This window comes from Sebastes fasciatus, chromosome 24 (genome assembly GCF_043250625.1).
Source record: "Sebastes fasciatus isolate fSebFas1 chromosome 24, fSebFas1.pri, whole genome shotgun sequence".
In the NCBI taxonomy this organism is placed as follows: domain Eukaryota; kingdom Metazoa; phylum Chordata; class Actinopteri; order Perciformes; family Sebastidae; genus Sebastes; species Sebastes fasciatus.
The window spans coordinates 2,062,394-2,087,901 of NC_133818.1; the positions used below are offsets into that span (position 1 = coordinate 2,062,394).

The window sequence follows — 25,508 nt, forward strand, 5'->3', positions numbered from 1 at the left end:
CTAAAAATCACAAGTTGTGTTAAAGAAGTTAGTGGCGTTAAAACTGAACTTCCACAGCTTTTGTGCACACGTATTGTTTCTGATTCCTTAAACTCTGTTAGTGTTTATCTCACTGCTGTCGAGCCTTTTCATGAGCGCTCTCAGCAGGAAGTCCTCTCAGTGAGTCCCGAGTGTCCTCGTCTCATCCCGAGTGTCCTCGCAGCATTAACAGCTCCTTTTGTGTCTCCTCGTCCGTCCAGAGTTCCTTCGGCGATGGAGACGTCCACATCGAGGGCCTCGGAGAAAAAAGACAGAATGGACGGGAGCGGATTCTCCGACCTGAAGAAACCCTCAGAGACGAGAGGTAAGGCGCTGTTTAAAGGCGAGGGATGTGAGCGTGGTGTCCGACCCGCCGAGGTCTCAGCGGCGCTCAGCCAGGGGGCAGAGGAGGGGCGGGGGGGGGGGCGATGAAATATACATTTCAAAGATAAAGTGCCATCCTGGGAGCTGATAAGCAGTCAGAGGTGACTTACAGTAGATGTCTGATAGGAATCCTAATAGACTTAAAAGAGCATCATTAATGTGGAGGCCCGGCGAGCGGCGGCGAGGAGTGTGGCGCCATTTGAGGCCGTAAACACTGATGAACAGATAACATGACAGCGGTAGAGGTGGTGGTGGTGTGGGGGGGGGCAGGTGAGAACTACTGGTGGTGTTGTTGAACTAAATGGAGAGTAGCAGCGAGCCTCTCTCACCGCCACAAAGAGAGCGTACATGTTTTAAAGATGTCAGCCGGCGTGTGATGAAAGCGCCGCATAATAAGGCTCAAAGACCTCGTTCTTACCTCCAGAGGATAAAGGCTGGCTGCCGGAGACCGCGACACGGGTTGACAGAGATGCACGGTGACGGGCCGCCTTTGAAATGTAGATTAAACGCCTGATTTAGTGACATTTGGACTCGTTAATGGAGGACTTGGTGGCCCGCCATCACAAAGAGACACTCATTAACGGGTAACGAAGGAACAAAGATGGAGACGGTTTCTGTTTTAGTACAACTAGGAACCCAAAGAATTAATATTAGACAAGTGTTCTGCACATTAATTACATGTTAACAGTTAATGTTAACTCACCTTTACCTGTCTTTACCTTTATCTGTCTTAAGTATCGCCTTTTTCTAACAAAAAACACAGTTCAGAAGATATTAACTTGGTTGTCTTGGTTTTTTACTGTCACCATCTTGGTTTTTGGCCGTCAACATCTTTTTAGTCGTCGCCATATTTACCATTGCAATCTTGGTCGTCTGCATCTTGTTTTTTTTACCGTCGCCATCTTGGTTTTTACCGTCGCCATCTTGGTTTTTACCGTCTCCATCTTGGTTTTTACCGTCGCCATCTTGGTTTTTACCGTCTGCATCTTGTTTTTTTTACCATCACCATCTTGGTTTTTACCGTCTCCATCTTGGTTTTTACTGTCACCATCTTGGTTTTTACCGTCTCCATCTTGGTTTTTACCGTCGCCATCTTGGTTTTTACCGTCTCCATCTTGGTTTTTACCGTCTCCATCTTGGTTTTTACCGTCGCCATCTTGGTTTTTACCGTCGCCATCTTGGTTTTTACCGTCTCCATCTTGGTTTTTACCGTCGCCATCTTGGTTTTTACCGTCTGCATCTTGTTTTTTTTACCATCACCATCTTGGTTTTTACCGTCTCCATCTTGGTTTTTACTGTCACCATCTTGGTTTTTACCGTCTCCATCTTGGTTTTTACCGTCGCCATCTTGGTTTTTACCGTCTCCATCTTGGTTTTTACCGTCGCCATCTTGGTTTTTACCGTCGCCATCTTGGTTTTTACCGTCTCCATCTTGGTTTTTACCGTCACCATCTTGGTTTTTACCGTCTCCATCTTGGTTTTTACCATCGCCATCTTGGTTTTTAGTCGTCACCATGTTGGTTTTTTAATGTCAACATCTTTTTAGTCGTTGCCATATTTACCGTTGCAATCATGTTTTTTTTACTGTCACCATCTTGCTGTTAGAGCTCACCTCTGTTTTCTCAGATGGTCTGACTTCTCTTTCTCTTAGTGAGTTAACTGTTACTGATAGAAATGAGAAACCAGTTGTGATAAACCAGGTTACGTCTGTGAAAGACGTCGAGGTCTCTGAGGAACGAGGAGGACAGATTTGAATGGAAAGCTTCTCCTTGATGTCACAGAAGCAGATCTTTCTGTAGCGTCTCAGCTTGAATCAGAGAAAGCAGTTGAACCTGCGGAGGTACGTTGGGGGTGAAAGTCCCAGGAAGTAGAGGTGAGAGCCATGTTTTAGAGATGTCAGTGAGCGCCTGATGAAAGCCGGCTATAATGAGGTTAAAAGAGCTTGTTCGTACCTCCAGAGGATAAAAGAGATGAGTTAGTGGCGCTGACTGACGGGGATGCAGAGTGACGGGCCACTTTTGAAATGGAAATACAGCCGCTGATTTAGTGACGTTCCTTCTCTTTAATGAAGAACCCGGTGGCCTGCCATGATGAAGAACTCCAACATTAATGGTTCATAAGAGAATATCAATGTCGGGCAGTTTTACATGTTCCTTCACATGTTCTTCTTCAATATTTGAACAAAGCTGGAGCCAACTCAGAGACGTTCTACAGGGACGGGTTCTTCAGTAGAACGTAGCTCCAATGAGCTGTTAACTTCCAGGATTAACGGGTTCTTCAGTAGAACGTAGCTCCAATGAGCTGTTAACTTCCAGGATTAACGGGTTCTTCAGTAGAACGTAGCTCCAATGAGCTGTTAACTTCCAGGATTAACGGGTTCTTCAGTAGAACGTAGCTCCAATGAGCTGTTAACTTCCAGGATTAACGGGTTCTTCAGTAGAACGTAGCTCCAATGAGCTGTTAACTTCCAGGATAAACGGGTTCTCCAGTAGAACGTAGCTCCAGTGAGCTGATAACTTCCAGGATTAACGGGTTCTTCAGTAGAACGTAGTTCCAATGAGCTGTTAATTTCCAGGATTAACGGGTTTTTGGACGATTTTCAAAATAAAATTGAGTTTCAAGAATAGTTTCAAGTTTTCCTGTAATATTAGGATTTTTTCTTTAAATCAAAATGAAAACTTTATTGTCATAATGTTGAGAGTTAGTTTGGAGTTCAAGCTGCAGGAGTAAGACTCTTAATCTGAACCTCGACCATGCTGTTGTATATTTGTATATTTATATATTTGACCACTTCCTGTATCAGCTGCTGACTTTTTAATCTCGTCTCACCTAAACTAAAAGTCCCTCCATAACTCTTCCTCCCTATCAGCTCGGTGTAAGAGCCTCGTATTTTAATCTGAAATAAACAAGAAGCTCCGATTCGCAGCCGCCGTCCCGACCAATCAGATATCAGCGAAGAGCCTCAGCGCTAAAAAACCACAAGCGTCTGCCACAGCGTGGAGACAGAGCAATTACTTACGGGGCGTAATATGCATTATTATTCCTGTTGCCAGCTCCTGATAAGTGCGAGGGAGGCAGGTTGAACCTCAGCTCTTCTAATATAGTGCAGCTGCTCTCAGTGTCGCCGGGTTGTTTACTGTTGGCTGTAGAATTCCTGTCAGCTAAGTCATGCCCACCTCTGAGGCGCTGTAACACCCCCCCCCCTCTTTTATATTCCCGTCCCGCGTTATTTATTTACAACAATTTCCTCTCTATCAAAGGACACGGCTAATGCCGACTTTTAATACGTTATTTACACATAAAAAGCGTCTATTTACGGCGCTGTGTGCAGAAGGGAGGAGAATGAATGGGCCCCCGCGCCCCTCTCCGATCTGTTATATCACACTTTAACAATCTGGATTGCTAATAGAACCATTTATCACGGAGCGGTCATTTGTTTTGTGCGAGCGGCTCCGGGTCCCGGTCCCAGAGGCCTATATGGAAATGGGGGTGCGCGTATAATGAAGCTCAAGTGCGAGTCACTTTGTTTAGAAAGTGGATCCGCCGCGCGACGAGTCAATTAGGACGGACCCAGGTGCTCCTATCTGCTCCCCCTTCCTCGCCGCCCTGCTCCTCTGGCACGCTGACTTCCTGGACCCGTGCTCGCCATCATTTGGCCTCTGGCAGCGCCGATGTTTTTGGGGCCCGGGTCTCTGTTAATAGATTCAAATGAGCGTTTGTATTTCCTGTGACAGCACGCATCTGTCTGCTCGTACGCGCAGCGCCGCAGCCAGCACCTTCACGCCGGCCGTGATTTCAGAGCCATTCGTATAACTAAAGGTATTTAGAGTGGAAATATTGGTTATTGATGTGTGTGTCAATGTGTGGACCGGCGCCGTGGAGGATTAGACACGTACAGGACGTTTCTTTAAATTTAGACTTATTGCCTTTTCAGAAAAATCCATCCTTCTTCTTCAGGAAACACGTCCAGACTAAACTTGATCCTGATTGGCTCCCACGTGAACCCAGTCAGACCAGTGTGGCAGAACCAGAACTGGAAATCCTCCATTTGGATCAGAGGAAGCCAATCAGAGTCCAGTTTGGAGGAAAATACTCATATATGTGAAGAAAAAAGGTCCATTTAATAGATTTTTGTATCACATAAATAAATAAATACTCACTTTGAAGTATATTTTATTTTTACTACAGTTGATATTTTTTATTTTAAAATACATTTTATTTTATATTATTTAGTTTTTAACTGGATTTTACCAATTTATTTAATACATTTTTTATTAATTAGTTATTTTATTTTATTTTACTACAATTTTTATTTATATTTATATTTAATTTGACCATATTTATTTAAATTTAGTTTTACTTTATTTAAATATTGTTTATTCTATTTTGTCTTTTAATTTACTTTATTTCTTTACATTTTTTTAAGTTAATTTAATATTTTAGTTATATTGTTATTTAATTTTAGCATATTTATTTAAATTTATTTTACTTTATTATTTATAAATTTTTCATTTTATTTTGTCTTTTAATTTACTTTTAATTACATTTTTTTAAATGTTATATTTTATATATTTTATCTAATTTTACTTTATTATTTATATATTTTCTTTTATATTTTTTTCATTTTGTTTAAATGTTTTATTTTACATTTTAGTTATGTTTTTAATTAATTTGACTTTATATTATTATTATTATTATTATTATTATTATACAGTATAATTATTTTCTCTATTTTTTTATTGTTCATTTTATTTTGTCTTTATTTTCTTTATTTTTTACTTGTATTATTTTTGCAGGAATACAATAGATAAACAGGAATACTAGTTCTACTAGTACTACTAGTAGTACTTTCCTAGCAGTGATGGGGGGGTGACATCAGATCTGTGGCAACGTTGCCCTGAAAGTTGCTCAGTTGATGAACTTTGTGACTTTCTGGAGCTTTCAGTCGTATCCCATGCTCTTCATCAGCAGGATGGTGTTACCAGAGCTGCTGGTGAGGTTACTTTCTTTATTCGGAGGTATTTTAATAACTAAATTATGACCTTTAAATCCTTCAGGATGCAGCTTTGTGTATCGTAGAAGAAGAATGTTCTCCGCTGGTTCCTCGCTGCTCTCCGTCAGCGTCTCTAAACTAGGCCACAGGAAACGACCGGCGCCGCTAATCATTTGATTAACTGGCGTTGGAGGCTGATGACATACATCATGCTGAGAGTGAGTTTGTCATTGGAGAGGGAGATTGATGTGCCGCGCTCAGCGCCTCCCTCCCTCCCTTCCTACCTTCCTCCATCCTCCCTCCCTCCATCCTTCCTCCTCCCTCCATCCTCCCTCCCTTCCTAACTTCCTCCCTCCTCCCTCCCTCCCTTCCTCCTCCCTCCATCCTTCCTTCTATCCCTCCCAGGTCTTTCTTCTGAGTCTGTCTGGTTGTCTCCATCTTGGTTTCTTGGTTGTCTCCATCTTGGTTTCTTAACTGACTCCAGCCTCTTCAGAGTGATGATTTGCTGCTTCATATCGTTATAGATTGAATATCTTTGCTCAGACGACAGAAGAACAGGTGGAGGTTATTTGTCTGTCTGTTGAAGACGTCTGTCTCTCAGGTGTCAAGCTGGATGTGTCCATTAGAGACGCTGGGATCAGACGTCTGTATAAATACTACTTTAAGTAGAGGTGTGATTTCTTTATCTCAGTCAGTGAGTAATGGATGCTCAGGCCGCCGCCGCCGGCTAGCGAGAGCACTCAGGAGGTCAGGCCCGCTGGCAGAGAGAAATGGGGCTGAAAAGACTCAGCAGCATCCTCCTCCTCTTCCTCCTCTTCCACCTCTTCCTCCTCCTCCTCCTCTTCCTCTTCCTCTTCCTCTTCCTCCTCCTCCTCCTCCTCCTCCTCCTCTTCCTCCTCCTCCTCTTCCTCTTCCTCCTCCTCTAGTCTAAACTAATAATTTGAGCCCTCAGTAATAACAGTGATGAAGGATAACGGAGGATAACGGAGGATAACAGGATAATGGAGGATAACGAAGGATAACGGAGGATAACAGGATAATGGCGGATAACGGAGGATAACGGAGGATAACGGCGGATAACGGAGGATAACGGCGGATAATGAAAGATAACGGAGGAGGATAACGGAGGTTAACGGAGGATAACGGAGAAGGATAATGGAGGTTAATGGAGGATCACGGCGGATAACGGCGGATAACGGAGGTTAACGGAGGTTAACAGAGGCTAATGAAGGATAACGGAGGATAACGGAGGATAATAAAGGATAACGGAGGAGGATAACGGAGGTTAACGGAGGATAACGGAAGTCAACGGAGGATAACGGATGTTAACGGAGGTTAACGGAGGATAACGGAGGTTAACGGAAGATAACGGAGGATAACGGAGGATAACGGAGGTTAACGGAGGATCACGGAGGTTAACAGAGGATAATGAAGGATAACGAAGGATAATGGAGGTTAACGGAGGAAAACGGAGGATAACTGAGGATAACGGAGGTTAACGGAGGAGGAGAATGGAGGATAACGGAGGATAACAGAGGATAACAGGATAATGGCGGATAACGGAGGATAACGGAGGATAACAGCGGATAACGGAGGATAACGGCGGATAACGGAGGATAATGAAAGATAACGGAGGAGGATAACGGAGGTTAACGGAGGAGGATAATGGAGGTTAATGGAGGATCACGGCGGATAACGGAGGTTAACGGAGGTTAACAGAGGCTAATGAAGGATAACGGAGGATAACGGAGGATAACGGGGGAGGATAATGGAGGTTAACGGAGGAAAACGGAGGATAACGGCGGATAACGGAGGATAACGGCGGATAACGGCGGATAATGAAAGATAACGGAGGAGGATAACGGAGGTTAACGGAGGATAACGGAGGAGGATAATGGAGGTTAATGGAGGATCACGGTGGATAACGGAGGTTAACGGAGGTTAACAGAGGCTAATGAAGGATAACGGAGGATAACGGAGGATAATGAAGGATAACGGAGGAGGATAACGGAGGTTAACGGAGGATAACGGAAGTCAACGGAGGATAACGGATGTTAACGGAGGTTAACGGAGGATAACGGAGGTTAACGGAGGTTAACAGAGGCTAATGAAGGATAACGGAGGATAACGGAGGATAACGGAGGATAATGAAGGATAACGGAGGAGGATAACGGAGGTTAACGGAGGATAACGGAAGTCAACGGAGGATAACGGATGTTAACGGAGGTTAACGGAGGATAACGGAGGTTAACGGAAGATAACGGAGGATCACGGAGGTTAACAGAGGATAATGAAGGATAACGAAGGATAACGGAGGAGGATAATGGAGGTTAATGGAGGATCACGGCGGATAACGGAGGTTAACGGAGGTTAACAGAGGCTAATGAAGGATAACGGAGGATAACGGAGGATAATGAAGGATAACGGAGGAGGATAACGGAGGTTAACGGAGGATAACGGAAGTCAACGGAGGATAACGGATGTTAACGGAGGTTAACGGAGGATAACGGAGGTTAACGGAAGATAACGGAGGATAACGGAGGATAACGGAGGTTAACGGAGGATCACGGAGGTTAACAGAGGATAATGAAGAATAACGAAGGATAACGGGGGAGGATAATGGAGGTTAACGGAGGAAAACGGAGGATAACTGAGGTTAACGGAGGAGGAGAATGGAGGATAACTGAGGATAACGGAGGATAACAGAGGATAACAGGATAATGGCGGATAACGGAGGATAACGGAGGATAACAGCGGATAACGGCGGATAACGGAGGATAACGGCGGATAACGGCGGATAATGAAAGATAACGGAGGAGGATAACGGAGGTTAACGGAGGATAACGGAGGATAACGGAGGAGGATAATGGAGGTTAATGGAGGATCACGGCGGATAACGGAGGTTAACGGAGGTTAACAGAGGCTAATGAAGGATAACGGAGGATAACGGAGGATAACGGAGGTTAACGGAGGATAACGGAGGTTAACGGAAGATAACGGAGGATAACGGAGGTTAACGGAGGATCACGGAGGTTAACAGAGGATAATGAAGGATAACGAAGGATAACGAAGGATAACGGGGGAGGATAATGGAGGTTAACGGAGGAAAACGGAGGATAACTGAGGATAACGGAGGTTAACGGAGGAGGAGAATGGAGGATAACTGAGGATAACGGAGGATAACAGAGGATAACAGGATAATGGAGGATAACGGAGGATAACGGAGGATAACAGCGGATAACGGCGGATAACGGAGGATAATGAAAGATAACGGAGGAGGATAACGGAGGTTAACGGAGGATAACGGAGGAGGATAATGGAGGTTAATGGAGGATCACGGCGGATAACGGAGGTTAACGGAGGTTAACAGAGGCTAATGAAGGATAACGGAGGATAACGGAGGATAACGGGGGAGGATAATGGAGGTTAACGGAGGAAAACGGAGGATAACTGAGGATAACGGAGGTTAACGGAGGAGGAGAATGGAGGATAACTGAGGATAACGGAGGTCAACGGAGGATAACGGGAGTTTCTACACATTTCTGAGGCTCTTTGTGAACGTTTAGCGGGATGACTTTGATGACTTTCCGAGATGCCCTCCTCCTCGTCCTGTTTGATCTGAACTTCTTCGCTCAGCGGAGCGCCACATCACATCTTAAATGTTGTGTTCTTTATATATTTAGTGTATTTATAGAGCAGGGTCAGATTACTGGATAGAAAATACCACTGGCTCCGTATTTGTTAGTTGTTTTCAGGCTTCAGAAGAAAAACATGGCCTAGATATTCCACATGAATCCAACATGAAGCTGCAAATATACTCACACTGCACACTTTAATTACAAATCACCTCACAAGTGATAATAAATAAATGCATTTTTAGTCAATATTTGGCAGTTTTAATACTTTGTTTTTCACGTTAATTCACATTTTTACTTTTACATTTCTTTATGAGCTATATATTATTTATTTCCTTTATTCCAACACTTTCCTCCTCCAAGAGACAATATAAGCGACCTTAAAGCTTAAACTTAGAGGTCTGAAAACAAACTTTTGGGCATCTTTTGACGTGCAAACATCATTAAATCGCTGCTTCCTGAGCCGTAAAGTGAGTGTGTTTCCAGTAGTTTGACCTCTGGTCTGTGATCTGGTCTGAGAGGAGACGGACGCCCAGGAAACGGCGAGGCTCGAGTGTTAGCGTTAGTGAGCGCTGGGATCTCCTGGAACATATAGGAGCTGTGATTTTATGATTTTATTCCCTCTATTTGTCGTGACTCAGACTCTGAAACATTCAGACTAATTAAAGTCTTTAGTGGTTTTAGCAGCTCGTTATGGTTCTGACCGGTCCCACCACAGTCTGGAGGGCCACCCTCAGCACAGGGACTGTAAGTCCGGGTTTCAGATCCAGGCGTGTCCCCCTTCCTGATGGAAATCCCCCGACGTCTGGCCCTCCAACACAAACACCAAACCACAGAGAGTAAACCTCCACATCAGCTGCTGTCACGGTAACACTCACTGCTGCCATGGAAACGCATTAATGCCTTCAGTCGTACAGTAAAGAAGAGAGACGATCAGCTTTAAAAGTGAGATTAACAACTCGTAAAGAAGCGTGAAGTGACGGCACCCTGACGGTAATACTGAGAATGAGCATCACTGTAGGACGGGACTACTTTCAGCGGCGGATTAATCCACACGTGGTGCTCTAGTGAGTGTTTGGTGCAGCAGGACGAAGGCAAAATAATCAGCATATTTTATAAACTCTTCATATCTTTTGTGTGTAAAATTATCAATGTGTATATTGTGTGTACGTAATGTTACGTAACAATGTAACGTAACCAACGTAACAATGTAGCTAGTGTAAATAAATAACTGTAACAAGTGTAACAACATAACGAAACAATGTAACATAACTAGCGTAAATAAATAACAAGCGCACTTAGCAGACTTTCTTATGCAATGTAACAACCGTATCAACCGTTACAATGTAACGTAACAACATAACGTAACCACCATAATAATTTAACTAGCATAAATAAATAACAACTGCCGTTAGCGGACTTTCTTGCGTAATGTTACGTAACAAGCGTTAAGTCAATGTTGACTTGGGTCTTCTGAGTGAAAGTCCTGTTTGTTTGACCCGTCTATCCGTCTTTAGTGGACTTTGTCGCTTGTTATACTCGTTATTTTACCACATAACTTTCAATAGGATGTTTTCCTGGCGACGGGGCCGTTTGTAGACGTTGACTGATGACCTCAGTGTCTTTAAAAGCAAACATTAAATGATGCCATGTTGCTGCACGCTGAAACTATACATGTTTAGTGTATCGGTGACGGGCCTGAAGCCCACAGCTGCACCGCTCCGTACACTCTTTACAGTGAAATGAGAAGAGGCTCACTAATTGCCTTGTAAGTGTTGCAGAAAGCAGCTGGAGATTAGCAATAACAGCTAATTATCCTGCTACAGTGGAAATCAAAGAGGATAAACACACAGTCTGGTGTTTGTCTGGCGGTTATAAATCTTTATGAAGCACCAGGTTGTCACGTCGGTGGATTTTAAAGCTCCGGTCTGAGAGTGTTGGGTTTCAAACTTTCCCCCTAAACACCAAACCCACGCCTGCATCGGCGGCGGCCCGCAGCGCCCGTTAAAACGCTGTAAATGTGACGCTTCGCTCTCCGCTCGGTGCTTTACTCAGGAATATTTCCCCTCATAAACACTCTGAAGTAAGTCGGCCTCGTGCTCCTCACTCAGAGTCAATGAAACCGATTACAGCCTGAATAAAAGCCTTTAACGCACGAGACCATCAATGATCAGTGAAGAGGTGTCTACGTCATACGGCTGGAGGTTGATGCTGAGATGTTTTAAGACAAAATAAATTCATTAATAAGTCAAAGTGAAGTAAAATAAATAGATTTCTCCCCCAGAAGGCGATGAAATCACATTCAAACCATCATGTTGGAAGAGAACATTTACAGTAAAGACTATTGATCCATCCAATGAATAATAGAGTTGATTAAAAGGTATATTTAGGTGCCATGCACAAGTTGCGTCTAAAAATGCACCATTGGTTTGTGGACTACGGTTTTGAAGCCTTGGGTTCGTCATTTTGGTCGTCTCCATCTTGGTTTTTGGTTGTCTCCATCTTGGTTAATCGATAGGTGCTTGGGACATTTGCGCGTCGCGGCGGCGGCGGCGTTGCTCTCGCTTTTGAGCGCGCCTTCTTGTCTACATTGACAACAATGGATTTGTGGGTGCCAAAACGCAGCATGTTTTTGGTTGGAAGTCAATATTTCTATATTATAGTGATGTTTCTCTGCATTTTTTAAATTTTATTTGTTTAACATTTTTTTCGAGGCTGAGTTGCTCTGGCATCAAAAATCTTTATCATGTTTCTTTCATGCTAAATAATCAAGGAATTATAGAATATTTACAGAACACCTTATTTTAGATTTATGGTATATTTCTTCCTTTTCCAAAAGGACATTGGGCTGTACATTAATTGATTAAATTGACTTCACTCACCTATTTTAATGGTTAACCAAAGCTTTATTTGCTGAACGTGAACCATAATATCGTTGTGACAGTGATGTTTAAGGGTTTTTCTGCAGTTATCTAGTCGTCTGAACCCTTCAGTCTTTAAATATCAGTGATGTTTAAGGGTTTTTCTGCAGTTATCCAGTCGTCTGAACCCTTCAGTGTTTTGTCCCGGTTAATTTTTCTGAATTGAAACTCCCGGCCGCCCTTTGTTGCCGTGACGACTCCCCCCAGCCAGCCCTCGGTGAACCCACACAGGGTCACGGACGGCGTTGAATCCACTCCTCCTCCCTCACCGCCTGACTGACGATCCCCGTCTTTGTGCTTTTACAATGGGGGCGGGGGGGAAGTCACGCTCCACCTTCCTCACAGTGTTCCCATCGTCTCTTCATCAAACACAGAGGATTCTGGGAAATGACGTAAAACTTACAGAAGAACTTGCAGCTTTAGGTATCATTCTGAATTATACCGTTACTTTTCACCATGCTCTCCATACAGGAACTTAAGTCACATTAATTATATCTGATCTTAACGATGAGTTTTAAACAGTTTGGCAAAAAGCTAATTATTCATTGACACAAAAAATTAGTGCTAATTGCTAATCGACTGAGGGAGATGATTACACTTCTATCAACAGGTATCAACATCATGGAATCATCCGTTATATCAGGATAAGGTCACTCTTTTCTGGCTGTTCTCATCCTCCGCTCGTAGCAATACCGACTAAAAGTATAATGCACTGTAATTCGTAAATATCCCACAAAATCAATTATTATGTGATCCACATAATGGTGAACCAGGGAGTATAAAGTGCGACGAACGCCGCGTACGGAGGAGGTTGGGGTGGATGGATCGGTCTAAAAACCGGGAGACCGATGTTGGAGCCCCGTGTGAGGCAAGAAGTCTACGTTGATTTAGTTGTCACGTAACTTCCGTAGTTAAGGTACGACACTTCCGGGGTCGCGTAACTTAACTACGATTTTTCCTAAAGTTGTTTTCTGTGAAGACGGAAGTTTATTTTGAAAAAAACTGGAGCGGAAATTGGACCTTCGCAGGAAAACGTACAAAAAATGAGGAATAACCTTTATTTTCAGTCACTTGGATATCAGTTTGGAGTATTTCGTTCATGTTTATGTGAACATCCGATTTATAAACCGACGGAGAATACAGGACGGTAAAACGCCCCGACATGTTGAACCACTTCATGGTACTTTGGATTAATCCACTACTAGAACGGAGAGCAACCAGACAGTGATTGATGATGAAGAACGATCCAGACTAAAGTTAAATCCAGTCCCAACACTCAGGAATCAATCTGCCTCCTCCTCCAGCTCCTGCAGCGGCGGGCTGCAGGATAAAGCGTGTAAAGCGTCAGGGACGTGGGTGTAACACCAGTAACACCAGTAACACCAGTAACACCATTAACACGAGCCCTGAGAGACGGCGAGGGCCGACATGACGCCTCAGCAGGCGGCGTCCGGCCCCCGCTCGCTCGCTCGCAGCGAGGAGGCCTCCTCTCTCAACAGCCCCCTCAGCCCAGCTCTCCTTTCCTAATCAAGGGCCTCCCTGAGCTTTCTACTGCCGGGAGGACCCGTCAGTGGGATGTGATGAAGGATTAACTCCACTGAGGGAGACAACAGTAGTAGCTGAAGTACATCTACTCTGAAAACAGACAGATGGATGGATGGATGGATGGATGGATGGATGGATGGATGGATGGATGTACGTTATTGATCCAAAATGGGTAAATGATTGTGTTACAGCAGCAGTAGGAACAATAAATATACATATCAACACTAGAGATATATATCTTTAGAATATCTATAGAATACACAATATAAAGAATATATTAAAATACACTATAAATATACAAAACTACTAATGTAATGGCAATATAAACATAGGATAACAATACTATATATGCATTAGCAAAGTGTGCAAATGCATTTTATTTATTTTTTATTATTATTATTTTTATTTCATTTGATGTATTTATTTTTATAATCGTTTCATTTAATTATTTGTATTCATTATTATTTTGTTTTATTACTTATTGTTTTATTTATTTATTTTATTTTTTATATTATTGTTATTATTTAAATGTTATTGTTAATATTAAATTTTTTTTTTAATTTTGTAAATAAAATTAAATAATTAAATGAGGTAGAGTGAAATAAAGTAGTTAAGCGATACACTATAATTATACCAAACTACTAATGTAATGCAAATATAAACATTTATATATATATTATTTTATCATTTCTAATTTTATTAAAATAATTTTCTCATTTTATTTATTTATTTAAATGTATTTTAATCATTTATTTTATTACTATATTATTATTTATTGTTTTAATTATTTTGATTATTATTGTTATAATTATAATGTTATTGTTAATATTATTAAAACATTTTTTTTAATTTTTGTAAATAAAATTAAATAAGTAAATGAGGTAGAGTGAAATAAAGTAGTTATAATTATACCAAACTACTAATGTAATGCAAATATAAACATTTATAGATTTTCTTTTTAATTTGTAATTTGTAATTTATTTAATTTTTAATAATTTTTAATAATTTTAAGTAAAATTGTGACGTAGTATCTCAGCACGATTTTATAAATAAGAGATATTTATCTTCTGTGTTACTGGTCGTTTGCACATAAACAAAGTGCTAAAAATGACGTGATAGCTGCAGATGTGAAACTGTGCATCGTTTGCTGTGCAGCGTTTGCTGTGCATCGTTTGCTGTGCAGCGTTTGCTGTGCAGCGTTTGCTGTGCATCGTTTGCTGTGCATCGTTTGCTGTGCAGCGTTTGCTGTGCAGCGTTTGCTGTGCATCGTTTGCTGTGCATCGTTTGCTGTGCATCGTTTGCTGTGCAGCGTTTGCTGTGCAGCGTTTGCTGTGCAGGGCCGGTTCGGGGAGGAAGCTAACAGCTCTTTTAGACTAATTGTTGTGCTGATGTGCTTTGTCTTGTAGCCATTGGTGGCGTTTGCACGAGCTAATTATCCAGCGAACCAGGCCAAGCACGGACTGGAATAAGGTCAGGAAATATTATGCACATCTCTTTGTTAATAAGTCCACAGCCGAGTCAGAGGAAGTCGTTAGACGGGACTTTACAGATGAATCACCGTAATGATGCTTCACGGACACACGGGGGGTTCTTCTGGTCAGCGTTACGGCGTTGAAAACGCTTCATATTTAATGTTTGTTCTATTTCAAGAGGACCATTTCTCCTTTAAAAAGAAGTTCCTAAAGCATCTTCTCTTCCTGTCCTGCTCTGATTGGCCGAGACGAGACGAGTCAGCGTTTAATGGTGCTCTCATTGTGTGAGGCGGGAAGCACTTTATCATGACACACTGCGGCTTTGTGGCCCTCGCCGGCCCCTATTCACAGGCTGGGGTGTGGGGGTCAGAGGTCGCCCACTTGGGCTGAGAGGCAGGAGGACGGGCGGTTGAGGACGACTCCTCCAGGACGACTCCTCCAGGCCTTAAGAGCCATATCAATGCCAGCTACTTGTATACTTGGTTTTGTAGTATTTATTATATATTAAACAGCAGAGTAAATCACGTTCTGTCCTTAAAGCATCTTGCGTTAAGTCTGGCCAACACTAACAGATGTTACCAGATGTGTAAAATGTGAGAGAGCCCAGACGTAACGACATGTTACACGTTAAATTGAACAGTTTAGTTCCTGTAGTGTGTCGGAGAGCAACGACTAGAGCTGCACAATTAATCTGAGTTTCATTCAAATCACAATGTGGCCTCCTGAAATCTTCAAATCGCAGGGTGAGGTTCCAAAAAAGCGTTTTAAATTAAATATCGTCATGCTGCAGAGATCATCCTATTTTTTCATTTTATTTATTTATTATTATTAATATATTTTTTATGTATTATTATTTTCTGCTTTGTTCTTTTATTTTAATTTTTTCTATTTATTTATTATTAATATATTTGTATTTATTTATTATTATTTTTTGCTTTGTTCATTTATTTTCATTTAATATTATTTTGATTATTGTCATCATTATTATTATTAAAAAAATATTATTTTTTGTAAATGAAATTAAATAATTAAAAAAGTGAGAAAAAGTTAAGAGATCCATATCTCGTATTTGAGACATAGCATTTCATTAAGATTTTATAAATAAGAGAGTAGTATTAGCAGTATCTAGTAGTATTTCTAGTAGTATTAGCAGTATCTAGTAGTATTTCTAGTAGTATTAGTAGTATCTAGTAGTATTTCTAGTAGTATTAGCAGTATCTAGTAGTATTTCTAGTAGTATTAGTAGTATCTAGTAGTATTTCTAGTAGTATTAGTAGTATCTTGTAGTATTTCTAGTAGTATTTCTAGTAGTATTAGTAGTATCTAGTAGTATTTCTAGTAGTTTTAGCAGTATCTTGTAGTATTTCTAGTAGTTTTAGCAGTATCTAGTAGTATTAGCAGTATCTAGTAGTATTTCTAGTAGTATTAGCAGTATCTAGTAGTATTAGCAGTATCTAGTAGTATTTCTAGTAGTATTAGCAGTATCTAGTAGTATTAGCAGTATCTTGTAGTATTTCTAGTAGTTTTAGCAGTATCTTGTAGTATTTCTAGTAGTTTTAGCAGTATCTTGTAGTATTTCTAGTAGTATTAGCAGTATCTTGTAGTATTTCTAGTAGTTTTAGCAGTATCTTGTAGTATTTCTAGTAGTTTTAGCAGTATCTTGTAGTATTTCTAGTAGTATTAGCAGTATCTTGTAGTATTTCTAGTAGTTTTAGCAGTATCTTGTAGTATTTCTAGTAGTTTTAGCAGTATCTTGTAGTATTTCTAGTAGTATTAGCAGTATCTTGTAGTATTTCTAGTAGTTTTAGCAGTATCTAGTAGTATTTCTAGTAGTATTAGCAGTATCTTGTAGTATTTCTAGTAGTATTAGCAGTATCTTGTAGTATTTCTAGTAGTATTAGCAGTATCTTGTAGTATTTCTAGTAGTATTAGCAGTATCTAGTAGTATTTCTAGTAGTATTAGCAGTATCTTGTAGTATTAGCAGTATCTAGTAGTATTTCTAGTAGTATTAGCAGTATCTTGTAGTATTTCTAGTAGTTTTAGCAGTATCTTGTAGTATTTCTAGTAGTTTTAGCAGTATCTTGTAGTATTTCTAGTAGTATTAGTAGTATCTTGTAGTATTTCTAGTAGTATTAGCAGTATCTTGTAGTATTTCTAGTAGTTTTAGCAGTATCTTGTAGTATTTCTAGTAGTTTTAGCAGTATCTTGTAGTATTTCTAGTAGTATTAGTAGTATCTTGTAGTATTTCTAGTAGTATTAGCAGTATCTTGTAGTATTTCTAGTAGTTTTAGCAGTATCTTGTAGTATTTCTAGTAGTTTTAGCAGTATCTTGTAGTATTTCTAGTAGTATTAGTAGTATCTTGTAGTATTTCTAGTAGTATTAGCAGTATCTTGTAGTATTTCTAGTAGTATTAGCAGTATCTTGTAGTATTTCTAGTAGTTTTAGCAGTATCTAGTAGTATTTCTAGTAGTATTAGCAGTATCTTGTAGTATTTCTAGTAGTATTAGCAGTATCTTGTAGTATTTCTAGTAGTATTAGCAGTATCTTGTAGTATTTCTAGTAGTATTAGCAGTATCTTGTAGTATTTCTAGTAGTATTAGCAGTATCTTGTAGTATTTCTAGTAGTATTAGCAGTATCTAGTAGTATTTCTAGTAGTATTAGCAGTATCTTGTAGTATTAGCAGTATCTAGTAGTATTTCTAGTAGTATTAGCAGTATCTTGTAGTATTTCTAGTAGTTTTAGCAGTATCTTGTAGTATTTCTAGTAGTTTTAGCAGTATCTTGTAGTATTTCTAGTAGTATTAGTAGTATCTTGTAGTATTTCTAGTAGTATTTCTAGTAGTATTAGCAGTATCTAGTAGTATTAGCAGTATCTAGTAGTATTTCTAGTAGTATTAGCAGTATCTTGTAGTATTTCTAGTAGTATTAGCAGTATCTAGTAGTATTTCTAGTAGTATTAGCAGTATCTAGTAGTATTTCTAGTAGTATTAGCAGTATCTAGTAGTATTAGCAGTATCTAGTAGTATTTCTAGTAGTATTAGCAGTATCTTGTAGTATTTCTAGTAGTATTAGCAGTATCTTGTAGTATTTCTAGTAGTTTTAGCAGTATCTAGTAGTATTTCTAGTAGTATTAGCAGTATCTAGTAGTATATCTAGTAGTATTAGCAGTATCTTGTAGTATTTCTAGTAGTATTAGCAGTATCTTGTAGTATTTCTAGTAGTATTAGCAGTATCTTGTAGTATTTCTAGTAGTTTTAGCAGTATCTTGTAGTATTTCTAGTAGTATTAGCAGTATCTTGTAGTATTTCTAGTAGTTTTAGCAGTATCTAGTAGTATTTCTAGTAGTATTAGCAGTATCTTGTAGTATTTCTAGTAGTTTTAGCAGTATCTTGTAGTATTTCTAGTAGTATTAGCAGTATCTTGTAGTATTTCTAGTAGTATTAGCAGTATCTTGTAGTATTTCTAGTAGTATTAGCAGTATCTTGTAGTATTTCTAGTAGTATTAGCAGTATCTTGTAGTATTTCTAGTAGTATTAGCAGTATCTAGTAGTATTTCTAGTAGTATTAGCAGTATCTTGTAGTATTAGTAGTATCTAGTAGTATTTCTAGTAGTATTAGTAGTATCTTGTAGTATTTCTAGTAGTATTTCTAGTAGTATTAGTAGTATCTAGTAGTATTTCTAGTAGTTTTAGCAGTATCTTGTAGTATTTCTAGTAGTTTTAGCAGTATCTAGTAGTATTTCTAGTAGTATTAGCAGTATCTTGTAGTATTTCTAGTAGTATTAGCAGTATCTAGTAGTATTTCTAGTAGTTTTAGCAGTATCTTGTAGTATTAGCAGTATCTAGTAGTATATCTAGTAGTATTAGCAGTATCTTGTAGTATTTCTAGTAGTTTTAGCAGTATCTTGTAGTATTTCTAGTAGTTTTAGCAGTATCTTGTAGTATTTCTAGTAGTATTAGCAGTATCTTGTAGTATTTCTAGTAGTTTTAGCAGTATCTTGTAGTATTTCTAGTAGTATTAGCAGTATCTTGTAGTATTTCTAGTAGTTTTAGCAGTATCTTGTAGTATTTCTAGTAGTATTAGCAGTATCTTGTAGTATTTCTAGTAGTATTAGCAGTATCTTGTAGTATTTCTAGTAGTTTTAGCAGTATCTAGTAGTATTTCTAGTAGTATTAGCAGTATCTTGTAGTATTTCTAGTAGTATTAGCAGTATCTTGTAGTATTTCTAGTAGTTTTAGCAGTATCTTGTAGTATTTCTAGTAGTATTAGCAGTATCTTGTAGTATTTCTAGTAGTTTTAGCAGTATCTAGTAGTATTTCTAGTAGTATTAGCAGTATCTTGTAGTATTTCTAGTAGTTTTAGCAGTATCTTGTAGTATTTCTAGTAGTTTTAGCAGTATCTTGTAGTATTTCTAGTAGTATTAGCAGTATCTTGTAGTATTTCTAGTAGTATTAGCAGTATCTTGTAGTATTTCTAGTAGTTTTAGCAGTATCTTGTAGTATTTCTAGTAGTATTAGCAGTATCTTGTAGTATTTCTAGTAGTTTTAGCAGTATCTAGTAGTATTTCTAGTAGTATTAGCAGTATCTTGTAGTATTTCTAGTAGTTTTAGCAGTATCTAGTAGTATTTCTAGTAGTATTAGCAGTATCTTGTAGTATTTCTAGTAGTTTTAGCAGTATCTTGTAGTATTTCTAGTAGTTTTAGCAGTATCTTGTAGTATTTCTAGTAGTATTAGCAGTATCTTGTAGTATTTCTAGTAGTTTTAGCAGTATCTTGTAGTATTTCTAGTAGTATTAGCAGTATCTTGTAGTATTTCTAGTAGTTTTAGCAGTATCTAGTAGTATTTCTAGTAGTATTAGCAGTATCTTGTAGTATTTCTAGTAGTTTTAGCAGTATCTTGTAGTATTTCTAGTAGTATTAGCAGTATCTTGTAGTATTTCTAGTAGTTTTAGCAGTATCTAGTAGTATTTCTAGTAGTATTAGCAGTATCTTGTAGTATTTCTAGTAGTTTTAGCAGTATCTTGTAGTATTTCTAGTAGTATTAGCAGTATCTTGTAGTATTTCTAGTAGTTTTAGCAGTATCTTGTAGTATTTCTAGTAGTTTTAGCAGTATCTTGTAGTATTTCTAGTAGTATTAGCAGTATCTTGTAGTATTTCTAGTAGTTTTAGCAGTATCTTGTAGTATTTCTAGTAGTTTTAGCAGTATCTTGTAGTATTTCTAGTAGTATTAGCAGTATCTTGTAGTATTTCTAGTAGTTTTAGCAGTATCTTGTAGTATTTCTAGTAGTATTAGCAGTATCTTGTAGTATTTCTAGTAGTTTTAGCAGTATCTTGTAGTATTTCTAGTAGTTTTAGCAGTATCTTGTAGTATTTCTAGTAGTATTAGCAGTATCTTGTAGTATTTCTAGTAGTATTAGCAGTATCTTGTAGTATTTCTAGTAGTTTTAGCAGTATCTTGTAGTATTTCTAGTAGTATTAGCAGTATCTTGTAGTATTTCTAGTAGTTTTAGCAGTATCTAGTAGTATTTCTAGTAGTATTAGCAGTATCTTGTAGTATTTCTAGTAGTTTTAGCAGTATCTTGTAGTATTTCTAGTAGTTTTAGCAGTATCTTGTAGTATTTCTAGTAGTATTAGCAGTATCTTGTAGTATTTCTAGTAGTATTAGCAGTATCTTGTAGTATTTCTAGTAGTATTAGCAGTATCTTGTAGTATTTCTAGTAGTTTTAGCAGTATCTTGTAGTATTTCTAGTAGTTTTAGCAGTATCTTGTAGTATTTCTAGTAGTATTAGCAGTATCTTGTAGTATTTCTAGTAGTATTAGCAGTATCTTGTAGTATTTCTAGTAGTTTTAGCAGTATCTTGTAGTATTTCTAGTAGTATTAGCAGTATCTTGTAGTATTTCTAGTAGTTTTAGCAGTATCTTGTAGTATTTCTAGTAGTTTTAGCAGTATCTTGTAGTATTTCTAGTAGTATTAGCAGTATCTTGTAGTATTTCTAGTAGTATTAGCAGTATCTTGTAGTATTTCTAGTAGTTTTAGCAGTATCTTGTAGTATTTCTAGTAGTATTAGCAGTATCTTGTAGTATTTCTAGTAGTTTTAGCAGTATCTTGTAGTATTTCTAGTAGTATTAGCAGTATCTAGTAGTATTTCTAGTAGTTTTAGCAGTATCTTGTAGTATTTCTAGTAGTATTAGCAGTATCTTGTAGTATTTCTAGTAGTTTTAGCAGTATCTAGTAGTATTTCTAGTAGTATTAGCAGTATCTTGTAGTATTTCTAGTAGTATTAGCAGTATCTAGTAGTATTTCTAGTAGTTTTAGCAGTATCTTGTAGTATTTCTAGTAGTATTAGCAGTATCTTGTAGTATTTCTAGTAGTTTTAGCAGTATCTAGTAGTATTTCTAGTAGTTTTAGCAGTATCTTGTAGTATTTCTAGTAGTTTTAGCAGTATCTTGTAGTATTTCTAGTAGTATTAGCAGTATCTAGTAGTATTTCTAGTAGTTTTAGCAGTATCTTGTAGTATTTCTAGTAGTATTAGCAGTATCTTGTAGTATTTCTAGTAGTTTTAGCAGTATCTAGTAGTATTTCTAGTAGTATTAGCAGTATCTTGTAGTATTTCTAGTAGTTTTAGCAGTATCTTGTAGTATTTCTAGTAGTATTAGCAGTATCTTGTAGTATTTCTAGTAGTATTAGCAGTATCTTGTAGTATTTCTAGTAGTTTTAGCAGTATCTTGTAGTATTTCTAGTAGTATTAGCAGTATCTTGTAGTATTTCTAGTAGTTTTAGCAGTATCTTGTAGTATTTCTAGTAGTATTAGCAGTATCTTGTAGTATTTCTAGTAGTTTTAGCAGTATCTAGTAGTATTTCTAGTAGTATTAGCAGTATCTTGTAGTATTTCTAGTAGTTTTAGCAGTATCTTGTAGTATTTCTAGTAGTATTAGCAGTATCTTGTAGTATTTCTAGTAGTTTTAGCAGTTTTAAATCCCTAAAAACGGATTTAACGTCTAGTTACGGCGTATTTCTGTCCCAGTGTGGACACGTTGTACCAGGAGGAGTCCCGTCAGGTATCCAGCCCATCCTCCAGCCCGTCCCCCATCCCGTCCTCCGGGTGTCCTCGGCGGCGCTGCCGTCCTGGCCGGGGGGGGATTGACCAGGCAGCCTCATTCCATCACCCTGACAGCTCCATTGTTCCGCCGCCACAGGAAGAACAAAAGGCGAGCGCTCGTGAGAGTTCAACAGGCACATTTACCTGATTCGCCGGGCCGCCCCGATCCCCCCTGGGTCGTATACGCAGCGTCGGGCGCCGCCACCACCGCGGCGGCCCTCGCTTCAGGCTCCAGCCATCTATTAGTCTTTGCTTGATAACATTTGTTTTAGCGTCTGCAGCGGGCCGGCGCCACTTCTTCATAGTCAGCCCTCCGCTTATACGCCAGGAACACGACAACCAGACGCCAGGAACAAGGGTTCCTGTTTTATCTTAAAGTTTAGTATCATAGTAGGTTAGCACGGTAACAAGACGCAAGGAACACGGGTTCCTGTTTTATCTTAAAGTTTAGTATTGTAGTAGTTTAGCACGGTAACCAGACGCCAGGAACACGGGTTCCTGTTTTATCTTAACTTTTAGTATTGTAGTAGTTTAGCACGGTAACCAGACGCCAGGAACACGGGTTCCTGTTTTATCTTAAAGTTTAGTATTGTAGTAGTTTAGCACGGTAACCAGACGCCAGGAACACGGGTTCCTGTTTTATCTTAAAGTTTAGTATTGTAGTAGTTTAGCACGGTAACCAGACGCCAGGAACACAGGTTCCTGTTTTATCTTAAAGTTTAGTATTGTAGTAGTTTAGCAAGGTAACCAGACGCCAGGAACACAGGTTCCTGTTTTATCTTAAAGTTTAGTATTGTAGTAGTTTAGCACGGTAACCAGACGCCAGGAACACGGGTTCCTGTTTTATCTTAAAGTTTAGTATTGTAGTAGTTTAGCAAGGTAACCAGACGCCAGGAACACGGGTTCCTGTTTTATCTTAAAGTTTAGTATTGTAGTAGTTTAGCACGGTAACCAGACGCCAGGAACACGGGTTCCTGTTTTATCTTAAAGTTTAGTATTGTAGTAGTTTAGCAAGGTAACCAGACGCCAGGAACACGGGTTCCTGTTTTATCTTAAAGTTTAGTATTGTAGTAGTTTAGCACGGTAACCAGACGCCAGGAACACGGGTTCCTGTTTTATCTTAAAGTTTAGTATTGTAGTAGTTTAGCACGGTAACCAGACGCCAGGAACACGGGTTCCTATTTTATCTTAGTTTAGTATTGTAGTAGTTTAGCACGGTAACCAGACGCCAGGAACACAGGTTCCTGTTTTATCTTAAAGTTTAGTATTGTAGTAGTTTAGCAAGGTAACCAGACGCCAGGAACACAGGTTCCTGTTTTATCTTAAAGTTTAGTATTGTAGTAGTTTAGCACGGTAACCAGACGCCAGGAACACAGGTTCCTGTTTTATCTTAGTTTAGTATTGTAGTAGTTTAGCACGGTAACCAGACGCCAGGAACACGGGTTCCTGTTTTATCTTAGTTTAGTATTGTAGTAGTTTAGCACGGTAACCAGACGCCAGGAACACAGGTTCCTGTTTTATCTTAAAGTTTAGTATTGTAGTAGTTTAGCAAGGTAACCAGACGCCAGGAACACAGGTTCCTGTTTTATCTTAAAGTTTAGTATTGTAGTAGTTTAGCACGGTAACCAGACGCCAGGAACACGGGTTCCTGTTTTATCTTAGTTTAGTATTGTAGTAGTTTAGCACGGTAACCAGACGCCAGGAACACAGGTTCCTGTTTTATCTTAAAGTTTAGTATTGTAGTAGTTTAGCAAGGTAACCAGACGCCAGGAACACAGGTTCCCGTTTTATCTTAAAGTTTAGTATTGTAGTAGTTTAGCACGGTAACCAGACGTGGTCACAACCTTCTGCTTCTTCTAAAAGAGGTACGATGCTAACGACTCACGAGTCAAGAGTACATTTATGAGACAACCATTGATTCCTCAATCCATCCATCCATCGAGGCTAAATTGCTGTGAGTCTGTAGTGAGGTGGCCCTGGTGGCCTCAGTGGCCCTTTGGTGGCCTAAGTGGCCCTTTGGTGGCCTCAGTGGCCCTTGTGGTCTCAGTGGCCCTCGGTGGCCTCGGTGGCCTCGTTGGTTGTGGTGGCCCTGGTGGCCTTGGTGGCCTCGGTGGTTGTGGTGGCCCTGGTGGCCCTGGTGGCCCTGGTGGCCCTAGTAGACCTCAGTGGCCCTGGTGGCCCTGGTGGCCTCAGTGGTGAACCACCACGAGGGCGAGTCACTTATCAGCCTTCGACAGCTGGGCTCAGGCCACGTGCTAATAACCTCCATGCATCACCGGGCTGAAGGTGAGCGCAGCGGCGGCGGCGGTTGGCATTAACAAAACGAGGCAGGCGAGCGCCGCCGCCACCTCGCACGCCGTGACATGAGCGGCATGTTGTTAGCATGCTGTTTGTGCAATTTAGGTACTTAAAAGACTGCGAGGGTCTCAAAGACTGATTGCACCGTGGAGTAATCACCGCCCTCCGAAGCGCCGCTGATTTATCGCCCCCTCGCTTTAATAGCGCTGCTTAACACACACGTTTGTCCAGATTAAGTAATTACCTTAAAGCTAAAGTTTATTATCTTCCTGGCCGGGGCCGTGATAAAGGCTCGCTGTCGAGAGGAGAGCGATAATTAAAATACAATGAATTAAATCGGCGCTGTCAGCGTGCTCCCCGGCTAACATCCATATTACCCCGCCGGCGCCCTCGCTAGGGGGGCGCCTGGGAGTACGCCGGGCCCCCGGACTGATGGGTGAATTAAAGGGAGACCTAGTTCTGAGGGGAGAGGGGAACCTGGAGAATGAGCTCCACACATTAACGCTGATGTCTTAATGAGGTGAGCGAGGGAACACGGGGGGACTCTTTTGACTGATGCACCTCTTCCTCTCGGCGGTGATGAATGCGTCGCAGGTGTCTTTTCCCGCTTCGCTCCTCGCCAATCCCCCCCGATCGCCAGCCGAGGATACCTCCGGTTCGATTCTCCTAAAATAGATGGAGGTTGGACGCTGTGGCGTCAGCACTCGGCGGCAGCCTCCCGTGTCGATAAACGCTCCGCTGCACGCCGCTCACAATCTGCTGAAGCAGGAGGGTCTGTGTTCTCTGACCCCCTGGCTCTGCTGGCCTCACCGCTGCTTGTTTGACATGATGGAGAGCACGCCGCTCTGCCGCACGGCCGCTCGGCCGGGAAAAAACACAAAGTCTTACCACATATATTTTATTAGGGCTGTCAGAGTTAACGTGATAATAACGCTAATTCATTTAACGCCACTCATTTCTTTAACACTACTTGTGATTTTTAGTTGGTAGTGGCTCCATTTTAAAGCCAGAGGGAAGAAACTGGGATCATATGGGACTAGAAAAACCTGATGAATCCATCGGGACTTGGAACGGACTTGGGACTTGATTTGGGACTGGACTTGGGACTGGACTTGGGACTGGACTTGGGACTGGACTTGAC

General features: G+C 40.0%; 1 protein-coding gene across 1 annotated transcript in view; it reads left to right on the forward strand.

The window, feature by feature from the left end:
* Positions 1-244: 244 nt before the first annotated feature.
* Positions 245-25,508, forward strand: part of LOC141762810 (zinc finger protein GLI2-like) — a 60,851-nt gene continuing 35,587 nt past the window's right edge. The window contains exon 1 of the mRNA XM_074626887.1: positions 245-343. Within this exon, the coding sequence (XP_074482988.1) occupies positions 253-343 (91 nt within the window). The 5' untranslated portion in view covers positions 245-252. The remainder of the gene's footprint in view (positions 344-25,508) is intronic.